This window comes from Schistocerca cancellata, chromosome 4 (genome assembly GCF_023864275.1).
Source record: "Schistocerca cancellata isolate TAMUIC-IGC-003103 chromosome 4, iqSchCanc2.1, whole genome shotgun sequence".
Taxonomy (NCBI): domain Eukaryota; kingdom Metazoa; phylum Arthropoda; class Insecta; order Orthoptera; family Acrididae; genus Schistocerca; species Schistocerca cancellata.
The window spans coordinates 376,350,139-376,368,848 of NC_064629.1; the positions used below are offsets into that span (position 1 = coordinate 376,350,139).

The window sequence follows — 18,710 nt, forward strand, 5'->3', positions numbered from 1 at the left end:
TCTGCACTTGAAAAGTATTTGATATAATGCATTTAGAAATGTATTTTATTTCAGAAAGAAACTTAATTTATGTTCACCTACTGTCATTGTTTTTCTGTAGCAAGGCGTTCTCATACCTCTCCGCAGTCTCGACAGGTTAATGTGCATCAGACAGGGCCACTATTGCCTGGAGATAATCTTCATATGGCCAATGGAGTCATCCCATCTCGTCAGATCCACATTCCCACTGGTAATAAGTAACATCATTGTTACAAAATTAATAAAAAGCATGTTGTAAAAGTGTCATAATTCATGTATAACTCTATATATTTATTATGGTTTCCTACATGCGTTAATGTGAGTCCAAAGAATTTAAACGTTTTTCCATATTATGTGGAGCAGGAAAGAACATTTTTTAAGGCAGAATAAAGTAAAACACTTTTGAGGGTCATAATGAGGGGAGGACAACTATTGGGGATTGACTAAGTCACATGGTGCTTCTGGCAGCCTTGTGCAGAGTGCTTTGATCTTTATTTCTTAGTGATAAAAGCTATTTGGCATGATGTTAAAATTAGGGGTTGCTAAATAGATTTGCTACTTAGGCAATATTTATTTCTAGTAATGTAAGAGTGGGAAATTAGGAGCAGCTTTTAACATGTCATAAAATCTGTGTTCGAGCTGTCCTCATCACACCTAACCATATACTTACTGGACAGTGCCCCAGTCCTTGTAGAACCTTGGTTTCCTTTGTCATCTCCCTCCATTCTTCTCTGTCCATTGCTTTTCTTCTTTAATTTCTGCCTCCCATTGCTTTGAGATCCTCCTCCATATCGTCAGGCCACCTTTTCCTGGGTCTTCCTCTTCTCCTTCTCCTTGGGAGCTTTCCTATATATGCTTTCATAATACTCAGAGTATCTGGCATTCCCAGTGCATGACCAGCCCATCTTATTCTTCCTTGCTTGATTTCCACTACAATATTCACCTGTCCAAAATGTGCCTGTAGTTCTGCATTTGGACTTATTTTCCAGATTTCTTCCTCTTTCTCTGCCCCAAATATCTTTCTCAAAATCTTCCTTCCCATCTCAGTAACCAGCCTTCTTCATTTGTACTCATCTCCCAGCCTTTCAATCCATACATCACTATAGGTTATAATATAGGAAAATATATTTTGATTTTTGCATTCCTACTAACATTTTTGGACTTGAATATATTGTGCAAGGAATAATGACATTGGTTTCCACTTGCTACCCTTTCTCGAATTTCTACTGCTGTTCTGTTATCTTCTGTTATTGCCGAATCTAAACTTTTAAACTCTTCTGTTGTTTGATAATCATTCCCATTTATTTTTATTGCAGTCTCTCCTCTATCCCTACCAGGATCTCCCATCATCATATACTTTGTTTTTGCCTATATTCACTGCCCGTCCTAACTTTCGCACTGCTCCTTCTAATGCAATATAATTACTTTTCAAAGCTCTGATATTCCTTGCAATTAATGCTACATCATCAGCATATATACCAGCTGCATATGCCGATTAAACATTATTCTCCCTTGGTTTGTTGGCATGTGCCGAATTACCTTCTCTAGTGCTAAGTTAAAGAAAAGTGCAGAGATCACAACTGCCTGCTGCAGGCGCCTCCCTACAGGAACCTCTCTTGACAGTTCTTGTTCTATTCTGACCTTGCAAACTGTTGCTTTTCATTATCATTTTGAATGATATCCCAAATTTTAGCAGGATTCTAAAATCTTTCATGTCTTGGAAAATTGTATTCATGTCTAAGCTGTGCTTGTTTAAAATCGGTGTACTCCTGGTGAAGATCCAGAATTAATTTTTCACTCTGCAGTAAATGTGCGCTGATATGAAACTTCCTGGCAGATTGAACTGTGTGCTGGACGGAGAGTCATACTTGGGGCATTTGCCTTTTGCGGACAAGTGCTCTACCGATTGAGCTACCCAAGCATGACTCACGACTCTGGAAGGTAGGAGATGAGGTACTGGCAGAAGTAAAGCTGTGAAAATGGGTTGTGAGTCATGCTTGGGTATATCAGTAGAGCACTTGCCCATGAAAGGCAAAAGTCCTGCGTTTGATTTTTGGTCTGGCACACAGTTTTAATTTGCCAAAAAGTTTCAAATGATGAAGTTGTGTGTCATATTCATAAAATTTCTCTAACATTTCTCTCAGTAAAAATATGTGGTTAATTGTGGATTTATTTCTTCCTAATCTAACCTGTTAATCCCCTATTATCCTTTCCAGCCAGCATTCTGTGAGGCTAAAATCTTACTAAACATCTTATACATTGTATCTAAGAGAGTAATCCTGTGGTAATTGCTACATTCTGCCTTATAACCTTTCTTATGTATTCAGCAGATTATCTCATATACCAATACTTCGACATTTCTTTCTTTATCACTATTTCATATCTCAATTCATTAACACTCTACTCCATTGTCTTTCCCCCAAATTTTGGTAATTCAGCATCTGTACCATCTTCTCCTGCTGCTTTATTATTCCTTAAGTTTTTGATTGCATTCTTCACTTCCTGTAAGTCTGGTGGTTTGAGTTCCTGTTCCCTGCTTAAAATTCTAATTCCAGTTCTGGTTCCTCCTTTTCCTCATTCAAGCTTTCCTCCCATTTACTTCCCCCATTTTCCATCAAGTATCTCAGTAAAATACTGTTGCCATCTTCCCAAAAGTTTACTTTTGTCTCCAGTTATCCTTACAGAAAACTACTCTATGTTGAAATCCTTTTGTCATTTCTCTAGGTTTTTCATAGAACTTCTGTGTCTTATTATTGTCCCTCATTTCATCCAACTGTTATATGTTCCTCCATTTATTCTGCCTTTTCTTCATCCTACATAACTTATCTGCTCTTTGCCTCTTCTCTCTATTGTTTTCCACTGCTAGTCTTATTTTCTTTGGCAGCATTCTTTGCCTTGCTTCATTTCTCCCTTGGAGTATTGATGAGCACTCCTTGTTGAACCATTTCCCTGTTCTTTTGCATTCTGCTCTCCCCTGTATTCCTTCCATGACTATGCTGATGGCCATTTTCAGTACCTCCCATTTAGTTTTCACATCCCATTCCTTTCCTGTGTTCTTTCTTGTCTTGAGAATCTCATCCAGTGTCTTTCTGTGTTCTTCCTGCTTTTCTTTAATTTGGAGAGTTTCGTTATTGCATTTCTCTTTTCCCCTACTTTTTTTGTTTCTTGCCATATCTCCCCCTGCGGGTTCGGGGGTTAGAATAGGCCCTCGGTATTCCTGCCTGTTGTAAGAGGCGACTAAAAGGAGTCTCACATGTTTCAGCCTTATGTGATGGTCCCCTCTCGGGTTTGACCTCCATCTTTCTAAATTATTCCGAAGAGCGAGCCAATTGGGGAAGGGCGCCTTACATGGTGCACTGTATCCGTTGTGCATTGAGACCTTTAGCTGGCTTTTTCATCGTTGCCATGGTGTCCCGCTCGTTTTCCATCTCTTGGGCGAGGATATGTCCCTGGGTGCGATTACCACGCTGCACTCTGTTGTGTTGCTTTTAACTGCGACGACGACCTTGGACATTTTTGCACCTAAGATCCAGCACGGTAGGCAGTCCGTTGTGGTGGGGCCGCCATGTACCCTGTTGGTTGTAGCCCCCCCTGACAACACAGGGATCGCTCTACTGATGCCTGCGCCGTTAACTCCCCACGTATGCCAAGGAGTAGATGCCCATCTCCCTGGGGCATCAGGACTCCCGGCAATGGCCATCCTGCCAGGTGGCTATTGCTGCGGCTGGGTGGCGCCCGTCGGGAGGGCCCTTGGTCGGAGTAGGTGGCATCAGGGCGGATGACCCGCAACGAAGCATGGTACATCATCTCTCACTGGCGGCCAGCCACCAGCAGTCTCTAAGCGTTCGAGGGCTCATTTTAAAGCTAACGTTTATGACCCCAAATCGTTCCCATCCCTGGCCACACCATGGGAGGAACGAAAGGCAATGAATGACAGTGACGTGTATTCGCCCAGGTATCTCGTCTGTACCAGAGCTGATGGTGACTCGTTTCTATCCGTGAAGCCTCAGTTCTTTGTAGAGCATTTAGAGGACAAGTTTGGGGAGGTGGAGGGCTTGTCCAAAATGCGCTCTGGGTCAGTTTTGATAAAAACGGCATCCTCTGCCCAGTCACGTAGGTTACTTGCTTGTGACAAGTTGGGGGATGTTAACGTTACCATCACCCCACATAAGAGTTTAAATATGGTCCAGGGTATTATTTTCCATCAGGACCTACTTTTGAAGTCTGATGACGAGCTGCGCGCCAATTTAGAGCGCCGAGGTGTACATTTCGTCCGGCACGTTCATCGGGGTCCGAGGAACAATCAGGTAGCTACCGGTGCCTTCATCTTGGCCTTCGAAGGTGATACATTACCAGAGAAGGTCAAGGTGATGGTCTACCGATGTGACGTCAAACCCTATATCCCTCCCCCGATGCGGTGCTTTAAGTGCTGGAAGTTCGGTCATATGTCCTCTCGCTGTACTTCTAGCCTCACATGTCGAGATTGTGGACGCCCATCTCATCCCGATACTCCATGTGCTCCGCCTCCCGTCTGTGTCAACTGTGGAGAGCCTCATTCCCCTTGCTCGCCGGACTGCAGTATCTTACAGAAAGAACGCAAAATCATGGAATATAAGACCTTGGACCGACTGACCTACACTGAGGCTAAGCGGAAATTTGAATGGCTACATCCCGTGCGCATGATGTCATCTTATGCCTCCACTGTCACTCCTGCTCCAGCTCCTTCAGCTGCAAGACATACAGTCAGCTCTCAGAGTCAGAGGACCTCACCTGCCCCCTTGACAATGGGGGCCCCTTCTCTCGCTGTTGCTCCCACACCATCTACCTCGGGAGCAGCACCCACTAAACCATTGGGGACACCAGTCCCCATTTCTAAGCCGGAGAAGCGTATGTCTTCTTCGGCTTCTCTCGCTCGGAAGGGATCCCTCGGGTCACTCCCTTCCCAGGTTCCTACCAGCGGCACAGCAGACACCAACCAGTGGCTGAAGAAGCCACAGGTCGCTGGTCGACAGGCTTCGCGATCCTCTTCGGTCCCGGAGACTGACTCCAATAAGCCCTCTCAACAACGGCAACCAAAGGAACAGCGAGAGAAAACTACTTTGAAGACCCGTAAGACCAAGACACCTGCGGTGGTACCTACTCCACCGCTACCTAAAAGCTCCGCGTCTGACGATGAGGTGGAGATCCTTGCGTCCGCTGAGGACCTCGCTCTCGCCGGTCCCTCAGACGCAATGGATAGCACTTGCAATGGTGCTCCATCGGAGGCAGCAGGTGACCCAGCGGCGTAATCTGCCTTCCCAGTCCCGTCACGCCTTTCTCTGCCATGGACAATACCATCCTCCAGTGGAACTGCAGCGGTTTCTTCCACCATCTAGCTGAGCTCCGCTAACTTATCAGCCTTCACCCTTTCTTCTGCATTGCTCTTCAGGAAACTTGGTTTCCAGCAATGCGAACTCCCGCCCTCCGTGGCTATCGGGGTTATTATAAGAACCGGGCAGCATATGAAAGGGTGTGTGGTGGCGTCTGCCTCTATGTCCTTCACACTCTGCACAGCGAGTCTGTCCCTCTCCAAACACCTTTAGAGGCTGTCGCTGTTCGGGTGTGGACGCCACAGGCTGTTACCGTCGGCAGTCTTTACCTTCCATCGGATGGTGATGTCTCGCAGAATGTCCTGGCTGCGGTGATAGCCCAATTGCCGCCACCTTTCTTGCTATTGGGCGACTTCAACGCCCATAACCCTCTGTGGGGTGGGTCAGTGGCAACAGGTCGAGGCGCCACCGTTGAGCATTTATTGTCGCAGCTCGATCTCTCAATTTTAAATGATGGTGCCTTCACACGCTTCAGTGCGGCGCATGGCACATACTCCGCCATTGACCTTTCAATCTGTAGCCCTAGCCTCTTACCGTCTGTCCAATGGAGTGTGCATGACGACCTGTGTGGTAGTGACCACTTTCCGATCTTTCTGTCACTACCACAGCATCACTCTTCTGGGCGCCCTAGCAGATGGGCTATGAATAAGGCTGACTGGGACTTGTTCTCCTCGACTGCCGCTATTGAGCCTCTCTCTAATGATGACATTGATGCGGTGGTTCAATCGGTCACCACCGGCATCGTTACTGCCGCCGAATCTGCCATTCCCCGTTCCTCTGGGTCCCTTCGGCGGTGGACTGTGCCTTGGTGGTCGCCTGAGATCGCTGCAGCGATTAAAGATCGCTGGCGGGCGCTACAGCGTCACAAGCGACATCCCTGCATTGAACACCTCATCACCTTCAAACGGCTGCGTGTGCGGGCCCGCCGCCTTATCCGCCAAAGCAAGCAGGAGTGCTGGGAGCGGTATGTGTCCACCATTGGCATCCATGTCACTCCATCGCAGGTCTGGGCCAAGATTCGACGCGTCTACGGCTATCGGACCCCTGTCAGCGTCCCTGTGCTCTCACTGAATGGAGCAGTTTGTACTGACTCCGAAGTCATTGCAAACCGCTTAGCAGAGCATTTTGCTATGAGTTCCGCTTCTGCGAATTACCCCCAGGCCTTCCGCTCCATTAAAGAGCGGATGGAACGTCGGAGCCTTTCTTTTCGCACCCACACTTCTGAATCCTACAATGCTCCATTCAGTGAGTGGGAATTTCACAGTGCCCTTGCCGCTTGCCCTGGTACCGCTCCCGGGCCAGATCGCATCCACTGTCAGATGCTGAAACACCTTTCAGTGGACTGCCAGCGACGCCTCCTCGACCTTTACAACCGTCTCTGGGTCGAGGGTGAGTTTCCGTCGCAATGGCGGGAAAGCATTGTCATCCCCGTTTCGAAACCGGGCAAGAGCCCTTTGGAGGTGGACAGCTACCACCCCATTAGCCTCACCAACGTTCTTTGCAAGCTTCTCAAACGGATGGTGAGCCAGCGCTTGAATTGGGTACTGGAGTCTCGGGGCCTTCTGGCTCTGTCTCAGGGTGGGTTCTGTAAAGGCCGTTCCGCCGCCGACAATCTGGTGAGCCTGGAGTCGGCCATCCATACTGCCTTTGCCCACCGTCAGCACCTGGTCGCTGTCTTTTTCGACATGCAGAAGGCGTACGATACAACATGGCGTCATCACATCCTTTCTACGCCTCATGGATGGGGTCTTCGGGGCCCTCTGCCGATCTTTATCAGAAATTTTCTGTCGTATCGTACCTTCCGCATGCAAGTTGCGGCCTTTCATAGTTCCTCCCGAGTCCAGGAGAACGTGGTACCACAGGGATCTGTCCTCAGTGTCTGCCTGTTTTTAATCGCAATAAACGGGCTCGCTGTGGTGGTGGGACATTCAGTCGCCGCTTCCCTGTATGCTGACGACTTCTGCGTTTACTACAGCTCTAGTGGCATTGCAGCCGTAGAACTTCAGCTACAGGGCGCTATCCGCAAGGCGCAGTCTTGGGCTGTAGCGCATGGTTTTCAGTTTTCGGCTGCCAAGACCCGCGTTATGCATTTCTGCCGGCGCCGAACAGTCTATCCTGAGCCCCGGCTTTATCTCAATGCCGAACGTCTTGCTGTGGTGGAGACCCACAGGTTTTTGGGTGTAGTTTTAGATGCCCGGTTGACTTGGCTGCCTCATATTCGGCAGCTTAAACAGGCGTGTTGGCGGCATCTCAATGCTCTGCGATGCTTGAGCCACACCAGCTGGGGTGCCGACCTATCTACCTTGTTACGGCTGTACCAGGCGTTAATCCAGTCCCGTCTGGATTATGGGAGCCTGGCTTATGGCTCCGCTTCCCCATCTGTGTTGCGGGTACTGGACCCAATACTACACAGCGGAATACGACTTGCCACTGGTGCCTTCCGCACCAGCCCTGTGGACAGTGTACTAGTGGAGGCAGGTGTCCCTCCCCTGTATTTACGGCACCAACGTTTGCTGGCCGCTTATGCTGCCCATGTTTTTAGCTTGCCTGGGCATCCAAACTATCGTCTCCTGTTCCCGCAGTCGGTCGTCCACCTGCCAGAACGTCAGCCCCGGTCTGGTTGTACGATCGCGGTCCACGTCAAAGAGCTTCTCTCCGGGCTTAGGGTTTTCACTGTTCCACCTCCTTTCCGGGCCACTTTGCATACACCCCCATGGTGTGTTCCTCGCCCTTGCCTTCGGCTCGAATTGGCACAGGGCCCGAAGGACTCAGTCCCTCCAGAGGCCTTCCGCCGCCGCTTTTATTCCATCCTGGCCACGTATCAGGGCTCTGGCATTGTTTACACTGACGGTTCGATGGTTGCTGGTCGTGTCGGGTATGCGCTAACTCTAGGGGACCATTCCGAACAACGTTCCTTACCGGATGGCTGCAGCGTTTACACTGTTGAGCTGGTTGCCATCTTTTGTGCCCTAGAGTATATCCACTCCTGCTCAGGTGAGTCCTTCGTTATCTGTAGCGATTCCCTGAACGGTTTACGAGCTCTCGACCAGTGTTTCCCTCGTTCTCGTCTGGTGATGGCTATCCATGAGTCCCTGCATACTCTTGCCCTTTGCGGCCACTCTGTGGTCTTTGTGTGGATCCCCGGTCACGTCGGTATCCTGGGCAATGAACGTGTTGACCGCCTGGCCAAACAGGCCACCAGTGAACCCACTCTAGACATCGGCCTTCCGGAGACTGATTTGAGGGCGGTCTTACGCCACAAAGTTATCTCGCTCTGCACCGCTGAATAGCGCGGTCTGACCACCCGTAACAAACTCCGTGCCGTCAAGGAGACGACGACTGTGTGGCACTCCTCCTTGCGCGTCTCTCGCAAGGAGTCTGTCGTCCTCTGCCGACTGCGTATTGGGCACACGTGGATGACCCACTGCTACTTATTGCGCCGTGAGGTCCCTCCTCTCTGTCGCTGCGGTTCGGCATTGACAGTGGTCCACATTTTGTTGGACAGTCCACTTTTATCTGTGCTCAGGCAGACGTTTGCGCTGTCTGATGCGCTCTCTGCACTTTTACTAGATGACTCTGCCATGGTGGACTTACTTTTGCATTTTATTCGGGCAAGGGTTTTTTATCATTTAACATGAGTGTTTATGTTTTATTTTATTGTCTTGTATTGATTCTGGCCTTTGGCCTACGGTTTTCAACTCAGTTTTTAATGTGTTTTCGGTGGTTGGCTTTTCCTTTTTTTGTTCCTATGGTCAGCCAACCACCGTCACACTCTGTGTGATTTTATTTCGTTTTGTCTGGTCCTTGTCTACGTTTCTTTTGTTCTGTGTCTTCTGTCTCTTATTCTGTTGAACGTTTTTTATTCTCTGTGGGTGTTTTTAGTATTTGGAAAAAGGGGCCGATGACCATAGCAGTCTGGTCCCTTTAATCCCACAAACCAACCAACCAATCTTGCCATATCTATCTCCTGTTTATATCTGACACAATCTAAGTAATGATCTGTGTCTCCATTTGTCGCCTTTACTGCTACTGATTTCAATAATGTCTGATGTGTGACACACATTTTTAATCACATTGTCTATTTGATTTCTTGTAAATCTGTCTGGCAATGCCAAAGTACACTTCTTAATGTCTTTCCTTGGACACCATGTGCTTTTTATCATCATCCCCTTCACGTTAGTGAAGTCTAACAGCCTTAGCCCATTATCATTACTGACGTCATGCAGGCTTTCTTTTCCTATTATGCTTCTATACACCTAATTACATTTGCCTTCATTGAGATACATATAAGAAGACCCATACCATGATAGCCTGTATCCCCTCCTTCATACGTCAGTATATATTTCCCCCATGCAATCATTCCCTGTCCTTTCTATTGCATTTTGTGCTGTGTAGAAATTTTCAGTCTAGACTTATCCATTTCTCCTCTATTTCTTGCAATTTGTCAGGTCCCTCAATTTTGCAAAGATACTTCATTCTGCTCACTACAATAATGTACCTGTTTCAAGCCGAGGTGTGACCGTTTAAGATAGCATGATTCATTTTGTGTGGAAATCTTGACATTCAGTAAGGCTGATTGCTCACCTTTCCTCTTCACATATCTTCATTTTATGTTTATTCTTAAATTTTAAATGTAATTAACAAGAATGAAATAATTTTATGTGCTAGGGTTTCATCTTCTTCTTCTTTTTTTTTTTTTTTTTTTTTTGAAAGAACGATAAGCAGAAACCTGTACAGTTTTAGAAGTAGTTTTATAACTGACCAACATAACTATTGTGCACTATAGCACCTTGAAATGTGGTTTCTTGCAGTATAGTTCTCACTCATCTTAGGAGTTCCCTTATAAAACCTAGTCAAGTTTGAAAATTGGTTTGCCTACTTACTGTTCATTTGTCTGTGCATAGATGAACTGGACTTACATTACATGTACTGTGTGTTTGTCTTGCTAAACGTAGTAACTGTCGAGGAATTCTAATTTGCTTGTATAACAGAAGCTTTGTGCCTGGGGTATCCTATATTTTTTCTATTTATTCAAATAAACTTAGTTTCGAAACTAATATTCAATTTCTTGTAGAAACTGTTACTTTCTCAGCTCCATTGCTCTGGAAGCACTTATTTTTTCATGTGTGTAGTAATTCTGATGTGGTACCAAATTTTGCAGGCTCTGGCAAAAGGAAGGAAAAGGATCCAAAAAGACGTATAACAAAGGCTGATATAAGTGGCCCAAAGGATTTCCGTCATGTGACTCATGTGGGATGGGATCCAAATAAAGGATTTGACTTGGATAATGTTGATGATCCTCAGCTGAAACAATTTTTTGTTAAGGTTTGTTGACACCAAGCTTTTCAGTACATACTCCTTTGCAAAAGAGCACTTAATTTGATCTCTGACTTTTTCATAGAAATTTTGCTTGGACTTTTTACATCTCATCCAAATCAATTCTAAAACATCTAATAATTACTGTGGTGAAAAGGTGAACAAACAGATCAGAAAAAGCACAATAGGTTTTTAAAACAAAATTACAGAAGTTTGCACTTTCAGAAGTGTGTGCCAGTTTCTTTGTAACTGAGGATGCTAGGAAGAGAGTTCAGAGAAATCATTAAAGGATTCGCCATCTGTTGTTGTGGAGAATAATTTATGATTTTTATGTCTAGTGGTGGTAGTTTGGGTTGTTTGTGGTAGGTCATAACTGTGTTTCATTTTACTTTCGGTGAAGTTAATAAATGACTTTCCATCACTTGCTTGTGATTCAAACAGGAGGAACATTTGGAAAAGTCAAACATGTTGTAACAGGTCAAGCTTAAGGGTAATTAGTCCAAATGAATCTTCTGATACTACTTTCACTTGTTATGAACTTGATCCATTCTCTGTTGTAATATATGTGATCGTGATTTTGTACAAGTTTGTGAGATATGGATTCTTTTCGAGTTACACTTGTTTCGTATTATGTATAAATTATGAAAAACATTGTTTTGAGTTACAGTGTATATACATATAATCACAAAAAGTTGGCCATTCTATAAATTTCACTTATCAGTAACCATAAATGTAATTTATTGGAGAATTTGTGTCTGTAAAGGATATAATTTGCATTCATTTCAACCACTCAATTAATACTGAATGTGCCTTGTACCCACCAAATCTCCAAATTTTATATAAGCTTTACCAAACTGTAATTTATTATTCCTTAGATAAATGGTCGTCATTCTATTCCAAAAATGTAGCTAACTTCACTTGATACAAAAATACAATATTTTTAAATGTACATAAACTTTTTCACATGAAGTATTTTGGAACTTCCAATATTTAATTCTGAACTTTTTAAAATATATTTTAAGACTATTTTGATTCTCAGATTTTTCTATTCGTAAAAATAGGCAACTTATCCATATTTTCACTGTAGTTAGAAGTGGATGTTATTTCCAATATTAATTTCATGAAGAAATATCTGGAGACAAACGTAAGTTAGCAGTATCACCTAATACAGGGTGTATACGACCCGGGACAACCGGGAATTCCGGGAAAAACCCGGGAATTTTTTCATCCAGGAGAAAACCGGGAAAAACCAGGGAATTTTTCGGAATTCCGGGAATTTTTCATTGTTTTAGCTTTCAGTTACATTTTTGTAGTTTTGACTGCAGAATTGATTCTCTAGCAAAGAATGTTATTGTATCCTGCTACTGGAGAATGATACTGCAGCGATAAAATATAAATGAGAGGGAAAAAAATAAAACTGTAGTGGCAAAGGAAATGTGCATTTTACGACAACAAAACACCGTGCACGCACAAGCGTCTACAGATAGCAAAAATATGTTATAGGCCGTAGGGCACAGACTGTAATTCTTCGTAACAATAAACTGCTTGCCATGAGCATGACGTCACAACTGTTCACATTAGGTTCGTTTGACCAGTTGCCAGCGGTCTGTTGCGCATGCGCATTTGACTCGCGTATAAGCAGTACCTTCTCTCGCTTCCCGCTTCTTGAAGTTTGGCTGTTAGCTGCATCGGTAGTAGCAGCAAGCAGCCAGATGCAAACGAGAAAAATTTTTCTCGCGTGCCCTAGCTGCCAGATTCGCGCTTGCACAGAGTTGTCTGAGTTGTAGTGGGGAGGGGGTTAGTCTCCACGTGACCCGTGTTTACGTTAAGTGATTTCGCTGCTTCTCTTCGTGTACAGCTCCCATGTCAAATGAAAACAAAACGGATTTCTGTGGCCAGGAGCTATCAAGTGAATTAAAATGCATTCACATAATTACAGAGGGCAAAAATATATTATTAATTTCAGTTTCTGATTTTATTTTCTTTCCAAGTTAGTAGCAGTCAAGCATTAATCGCCTTGCAGAAGAATGAAGTTATTTTTGCAAGTTTGCTAAAGAAATTCCGCTGAGGCAATCATTTTATTTGAAACGAAGTGTTTCATTTAACAATTTTGGGTACTTCCAACTGTTCGGTGAATTTCAAGTGCACATTATCATCTTCTGCCATGTATGGCATTATGCCATAATAAAGAACCAAACATGAGATCGTAGAGTACTGGTACTCCAAGAAAATTTACATCCCAAAAACCACACTGAAAAGCTTAATATCAGATGGGACCTACTTCATTGTGAATCTGGAAAAAACCAATGTGCACTTCAAGCCGAATTATGCATTTTAGTATGATTCACGAAATTTTGATGCCTTTTGGAGTATCCTCTGATGCCCTGTTTCTTTTATGGTGTAGTGTAAGCTCTCTTAGTGCTTTATACACACGAACATGCGGGCTTCCTACACCACTGCAGTTGCACACGCACAATAATTCATTTTTGGCGCTCTCTGGCAACTGGTAAATCGAACCTATAACTAACAGTATTGCGAACGGTGGTTAGAAAAGCGTTACTTTCAAAGTAAATTTCTTTTTACGCAAGATGAATTATGTTACGTGTGTGAAAGTGGGATGGATATCTAAATCACAGAGCGTTCGAAACTGAACAGTTTGAGGACCAGCCACTTCAAGAATTTTGAGCCGAGGCATTTATGTCACAATTTTAAATTTACTGGCACATTTGTGTGATGTATCTTAAAGTATATCACACCAAAAAAAGACCAATATTACACGTGAAAGCTTAGCTTTTCTTGTAGATATACGGTACTGTGTACATTAATGTAAACCGTTAACTTTTCCTCTTGTGTGTTCGCGCTATGTAACCAGTAATCTTGCTAGTGGCTGACTATAACACGTGCCCTATGCTCTGAATAGCTGCTGTCATCGGCTGGCGAGATCTCGTGGCTTGAGATATGACTCGCTTACAAAAGGACATCACAACCTCAGTTGCAACGCTCCGGAAACTAACAAGCTGTGTTTGGTGCAATTCGAATTTATACTTTCGTAATACGAAAATATGCAGCGTATATGTTGCTGCAAATCAAAGGTCTTTCCAAAACTTCTCTGCTCCGGCTTTTCTTTTTTTTCCAGGAAGTTCTACGCGATTATATAAAACGTTAACCATTCAAAGGATTGATAAGTTTTACAGTTCCGAGGGAACTTTTTCTGTGCTAAGTGACAGTAGGTCGTCTGGGAAAAAGCATATTTTTTAAACGGGATATCCGGGAGAAATCCGGGAATAATTCGGGAATTTTTTTTCCTTGTCCATGTATACACCCTGCTAATACATTCCGAACCATTTAGTGCAGTTATAATTTTGTATTGTACTGAGACACATCGTAGTTGCCACGCCTCTGCGAGTAGTTTGCAGGTCTTTTGTTCACAAAAAATGCGCGAGAGTTAAGCTTCTTTGCTATAAGTGCGCATGATGGTCTCGTAAGAGTTTTATGGTGTTAACTTTTTATTCTGTTGGGTGCAAAAATGTGAATTCTTTCTTAATGTAACAATTTATTGTGAAATTTCTTTAATTGCTCAAGCAAATGTGCAATAGTGCACTCAAAGATTGGCATATGAGACAGACAAGTCAAATATTGGCTATACAACAAAACAGTGTTCTTTCTCACAATCAAGACTTGAGTGACCTATTATACCTCCTAGTCAACAAAAGCCACAGTTCAATGAAGATCAGCAAAAGATGGGTACATTGAATCGTTTCTCTTTCATTGGATTATTAAATGTACCATGCCAGCATTAAAAGGCTTCAACATCAACTTTTTTATTTTGCTTTGTGTGCTGTTTTTCATGCAAATATGTAATTTTTTAACAGTGTTTGGACTATAGTTTTTGCAGAGCATTAAATAGTAATTGTATTATTCACTCATTGCTTGTCCTGGTATGCAGTTAACACAAAGTTGATGAACTGTTAGTGTTCACTGATACTATGTAAATCATTTGTGATATGTAACGTAGTTTTTGATAAAGAAAAAGCACCATGAATCATTGGGAGGGTGAGAAATGGATGCTATGCAAGGCAACTGATGATTAAAGTGATAATTACAAGGTGTACAACTTTGCTTCCGCCCTTTTTTCTCCAACATTTGAGGCTTTAATTAAACAAATTGGTTACACATGTATCATTCAAAGTATTTTCTATCACTGGCCACTACTTTCTCCCATCTATCGGGCAGTGTACGAATCCTGCGTTGAAAAAATCATTCATCTTCTGAAGCGATCCATGAATCGATCAAATTTGTGACTTCTTCATGAGATTGGAAGTGTTGATCAGCCAGGCCATGCACCATTGATCTAAACAGGTGATAGTCAGACGGAGCAGTGACTGGAGAACGTGGCGGGTGGGCTACGTCTTCCCATTTTAACCTTTACATGTACATTTTAACCTCTTTTGCAATGTGAGGTCAAGCGTTGTCGTGCTGCAAAATCACTTTATCATGCCTCTCACTGTAATGCTCTGCTCAAATGCATCAATTGCGTTCAATAATGAGCACCTGTAATTGTTTCACTTGGTTTTAACGCCTCATAGTACACGACGCCGAGCTGGTCCCACCAAATCCAGAGCATGATCTTTGAGCGGTGAATATTTGGTTTGGCTGTCGACGTGGAAGCATGGCTGGGATATCGACAAGATGTTTTGTGTTTAGGGTTATCGTAATGAACCTATTTTTCGTCCCCGGCCACAATGCGATGCAGAAATCCCTTCCGTTTCTGCCTCTGAAGCAACTGTTCACAAACACACAAACTCCATTCAATGTCTCTTGGTTTCAGCTCACACGGGACCCTAGTTCCTTCTTTCTGAATCATGCCCATAGCCTTGAGACGTTTTGAAATGGCTTACTGTGCCACTCCCACTAATCATGCCAATTCTTCTTTAGTTTGACACGTCTCCATTTCTGCTTCTTCGAAAACTCTCTCTCTCCCACCACTATGCCAGTCTGCAACGTTATAATCATCGTTCTTGAATTGTTGAAACCACTCATGACACGTTATTTCACTAATAGCGTCCTTACCATACGTGCTTGAGAGCATTCAATGAGACTCAGCTGGTGTTTACTTCATACTGAAACAAAACAGTAACACCTCTCGCTAATTATGAGAGTTAGGCTCGTAAACTGACATTTTCAATCAAGAACAACTTTATGATGCAAACACAAATAGACTAATGTTTGAACGACGTTGTGTTGACCGAGGTCCAAGCTAACTGCCTGACATCTGCAATCTGTTTCTTTCGACCACTACTTACCGTTGTCACCACCTATCAGCAAACAGCGGAAGCAAAGTTGTACATCTTGTAATAAGAACAAATCCTTTCTATGAAGTCAATTAATAAGAACAAAACCCTTCTGTGAAGTCAGTGCTACATATGAAAATTGTAGAGATGAAATACATGAGCTTTCAGAACACTCATAGGCTGTGTTCCAGTTTGTATTTCTTGGAAGGATGAAGCCTCCTTCAGAGCATAGCACATACCACCACTTTCTTGATCTGGTTGTTGGCTATGTCACTTGTTGAAAGTGTACACAATAAGGCGAGACAGCAGATGGGACGTAGGCTTTCTTCAAAACATAGTATGAATAGTTATTGGATGTGTTTTGAAACAGGTTAGCAGAGGATGCCTAAGAAATGCATTAAATGCTTATGATTAGATATTTTAGTGATGAAGGCTTTATACCAGCTCACTGTGGTGCTACAAAATATGTTTCCTTCTCATTATATAAACAAATCTTAAATTTCATTGATTTGTATTATAACTAACATTGCATGACATAAATAATGTGATGTAAATCCTATGGTTTTTCTGTTGTTGTTGTTGTTGTTGTTGTCGTTGTTGTCGTCGTCGTCGTCCTTGTGGTCATCATATTTTGTCCACAGACTGTTCTGATGCAGCTGTCCACATTAGTCTATCACAAGTTTTCTAACGATTCCTTAATGGTAATTATATAAATAATATGTGAAGTTGACCACCAGTTTTTTTTAAAATAATTATTGATGTGCCTGTTTTGATAACAGTGTGCCAATTTGAGTTATTTTTCCTATTAGACTTTTAGTGCTGAAGCCTGTAGAGATCTAACTATGGTTTATTTTAAATGGCATTAATTCGAGCCCCCACTAATAATGTAGATTCCCAAGTAGGTGGCTCCTGTAGATGTACTTATCTTGTAGCCATTTGTTGTCCAGGGTTGCAGGTCCACTGCTTCTTATGCTGACTGAGGTGTTTTTTAGCTTTTTAAGGAATCCACAAACCCTTCAAACATAAGTTTAATTTTTTGTACATAAACAATTATGCGAAATCAGTCTGAAGTATCTCGCTGCATCAGTGAATCATTGTTGCCATCTCACAGTGACATCTGGGAAATGTGTGCACATTTGACATTTGTAGCTCTCAAAATGTCCTCTTCCTACACTGTCTGTATTGTATCAAGACTGTTGCCACAACTGCCCAAGCGCCATTGCACTTTGGTTGGGGCTTATTACCTCATTCTAGTGGCTGATGATATCATTGCCTTGCCATTAGACAGGCTCCACACCTGAATTAAATCATGTCCTATGACTCAAATTAAATTTAATGAATTCTAATGGCATTAAAATGATTTTGGGAGTCTTACACAAATTGCCAAAGCCGATAGCATGCAAATTGTGTTAATAATATTTTGATTGAACCAGGTTGAAAGGTGGTGAAAGGGCTGAAAACATAAAAAAAAAGAAATCATTGGAAAAATGTAAAAATTAAAAAATCAAACACCATGTTATTTTGATGTATATCAGTAATTCCTTTTGATCAGAGGACTGTGAAATTGAAACTGGATTTTGTCTAGGCAAAGTATTACAAAAGTTATCAACATTTTAATTGAATAATAGCAACTAAAAACATCTTTTAACTAAAACTAATTACTAGAATTGAGGTATTTTGACCTCTTGCTTTCACTGAAATACATCAATTGCTTCAAAAGGCTTTTCTAAAAAAAAATTATAAAAATTAATGTGAACTGTGTTCTCGCATCAGCCAGGCTTTGATGTTTTGATTGTTCCTCATTTTTTAATTGAATCCATGATGCTAGCTATTTGCACAAAACCTACTGTGTCCTTGTGAATAAGAGGTTGTTCTGTCTTCCAGTACATATTTGTAAAGCTGGTGATAATTTCTAGAAGATAAATCAAATTCAAAACCTTTAAGAACACCAAGAAAGCTCGTAAAGCAGATACAAGTAAAAATATTGATGTAGAAGGGACAGACAATTTCAAGCAATTTTGTGTAGTGTCCGAAACTGTCTTACATTACATCAAACCTGACTTTTATTTAGTAGAATGGCAGATTATAATTTAAAAGGCAGTTTTTATTTGGATCGGTCAATTCAGAATAGAGCAATTGCTCGTAGTCGATGTCTGATTTCTGAAGAGCAGTGAGTTGAATAGAATTGTATCACAATTTGACACACTGCATTGAGGCACATAATTGATTTTCTCATAAAAGGTTTAGAATGTGACCTGAGATCGAATTTACTGCTGTGGATGACTAGAGCTAGTGTGCTAACCATTCTTACCAGAAAAAAATGACAGATTCTTAACTCCAGTTGTGTATGAAGTGTGAAATGTTGACTGTGGTGTAAAAGAGGTATCCCAGAACATTCACTGATGTTAGTTGTCTGTGATTCGTGCCAGACTTCAGTAAAGCCATATTATTGTTTATGCCCAGCACCAGTTATCCAGATTCCAGGGAACTATAAAATAACACTAGACAGTGACAGTAGTGCTGTTATTGGACTTAAGAATAAAGTTGTGGATTTTACGTTGATATGTCATGTATTTGGTTCAGAACAAATGAGAAAGTTTGGCAAGATTTAGATCAGTAGTACTGTTATCAAATTAACTTGAACATCAAGTACTGTTATCAAATTGACTTGAACATCAGCCACAGCAAAACAGTAAACGAGCAGGAATCTCAAGAG

General features: G+C 42.6%; 1 protein-coding gene across 1 annotated transcript in view; it reads left to right on the forward strand.

Moving 5' to 3' along the window:
• LOC126183386 (neural Wiskott-Aldrich syndrome protein-like) overlaps positions 1–18,710 on the forward strand; it is a 106,140-nt gene that overhangs the window by 25,965 nt on the left and 61,465 nt on the right. The window contains exons 5-6 of the mRNA XM_049925331.1: positions 101–229; positions 10,549–10,712. Of these exons, the coding sequence (XP_049781288.1) occupies positions 101–229; positions 10,549–10,712 (293 nt within the window). The remainder of the gene's footprint in view (positions 1–100; positions 230–10,548; positions 10,713–18,710) is intronic.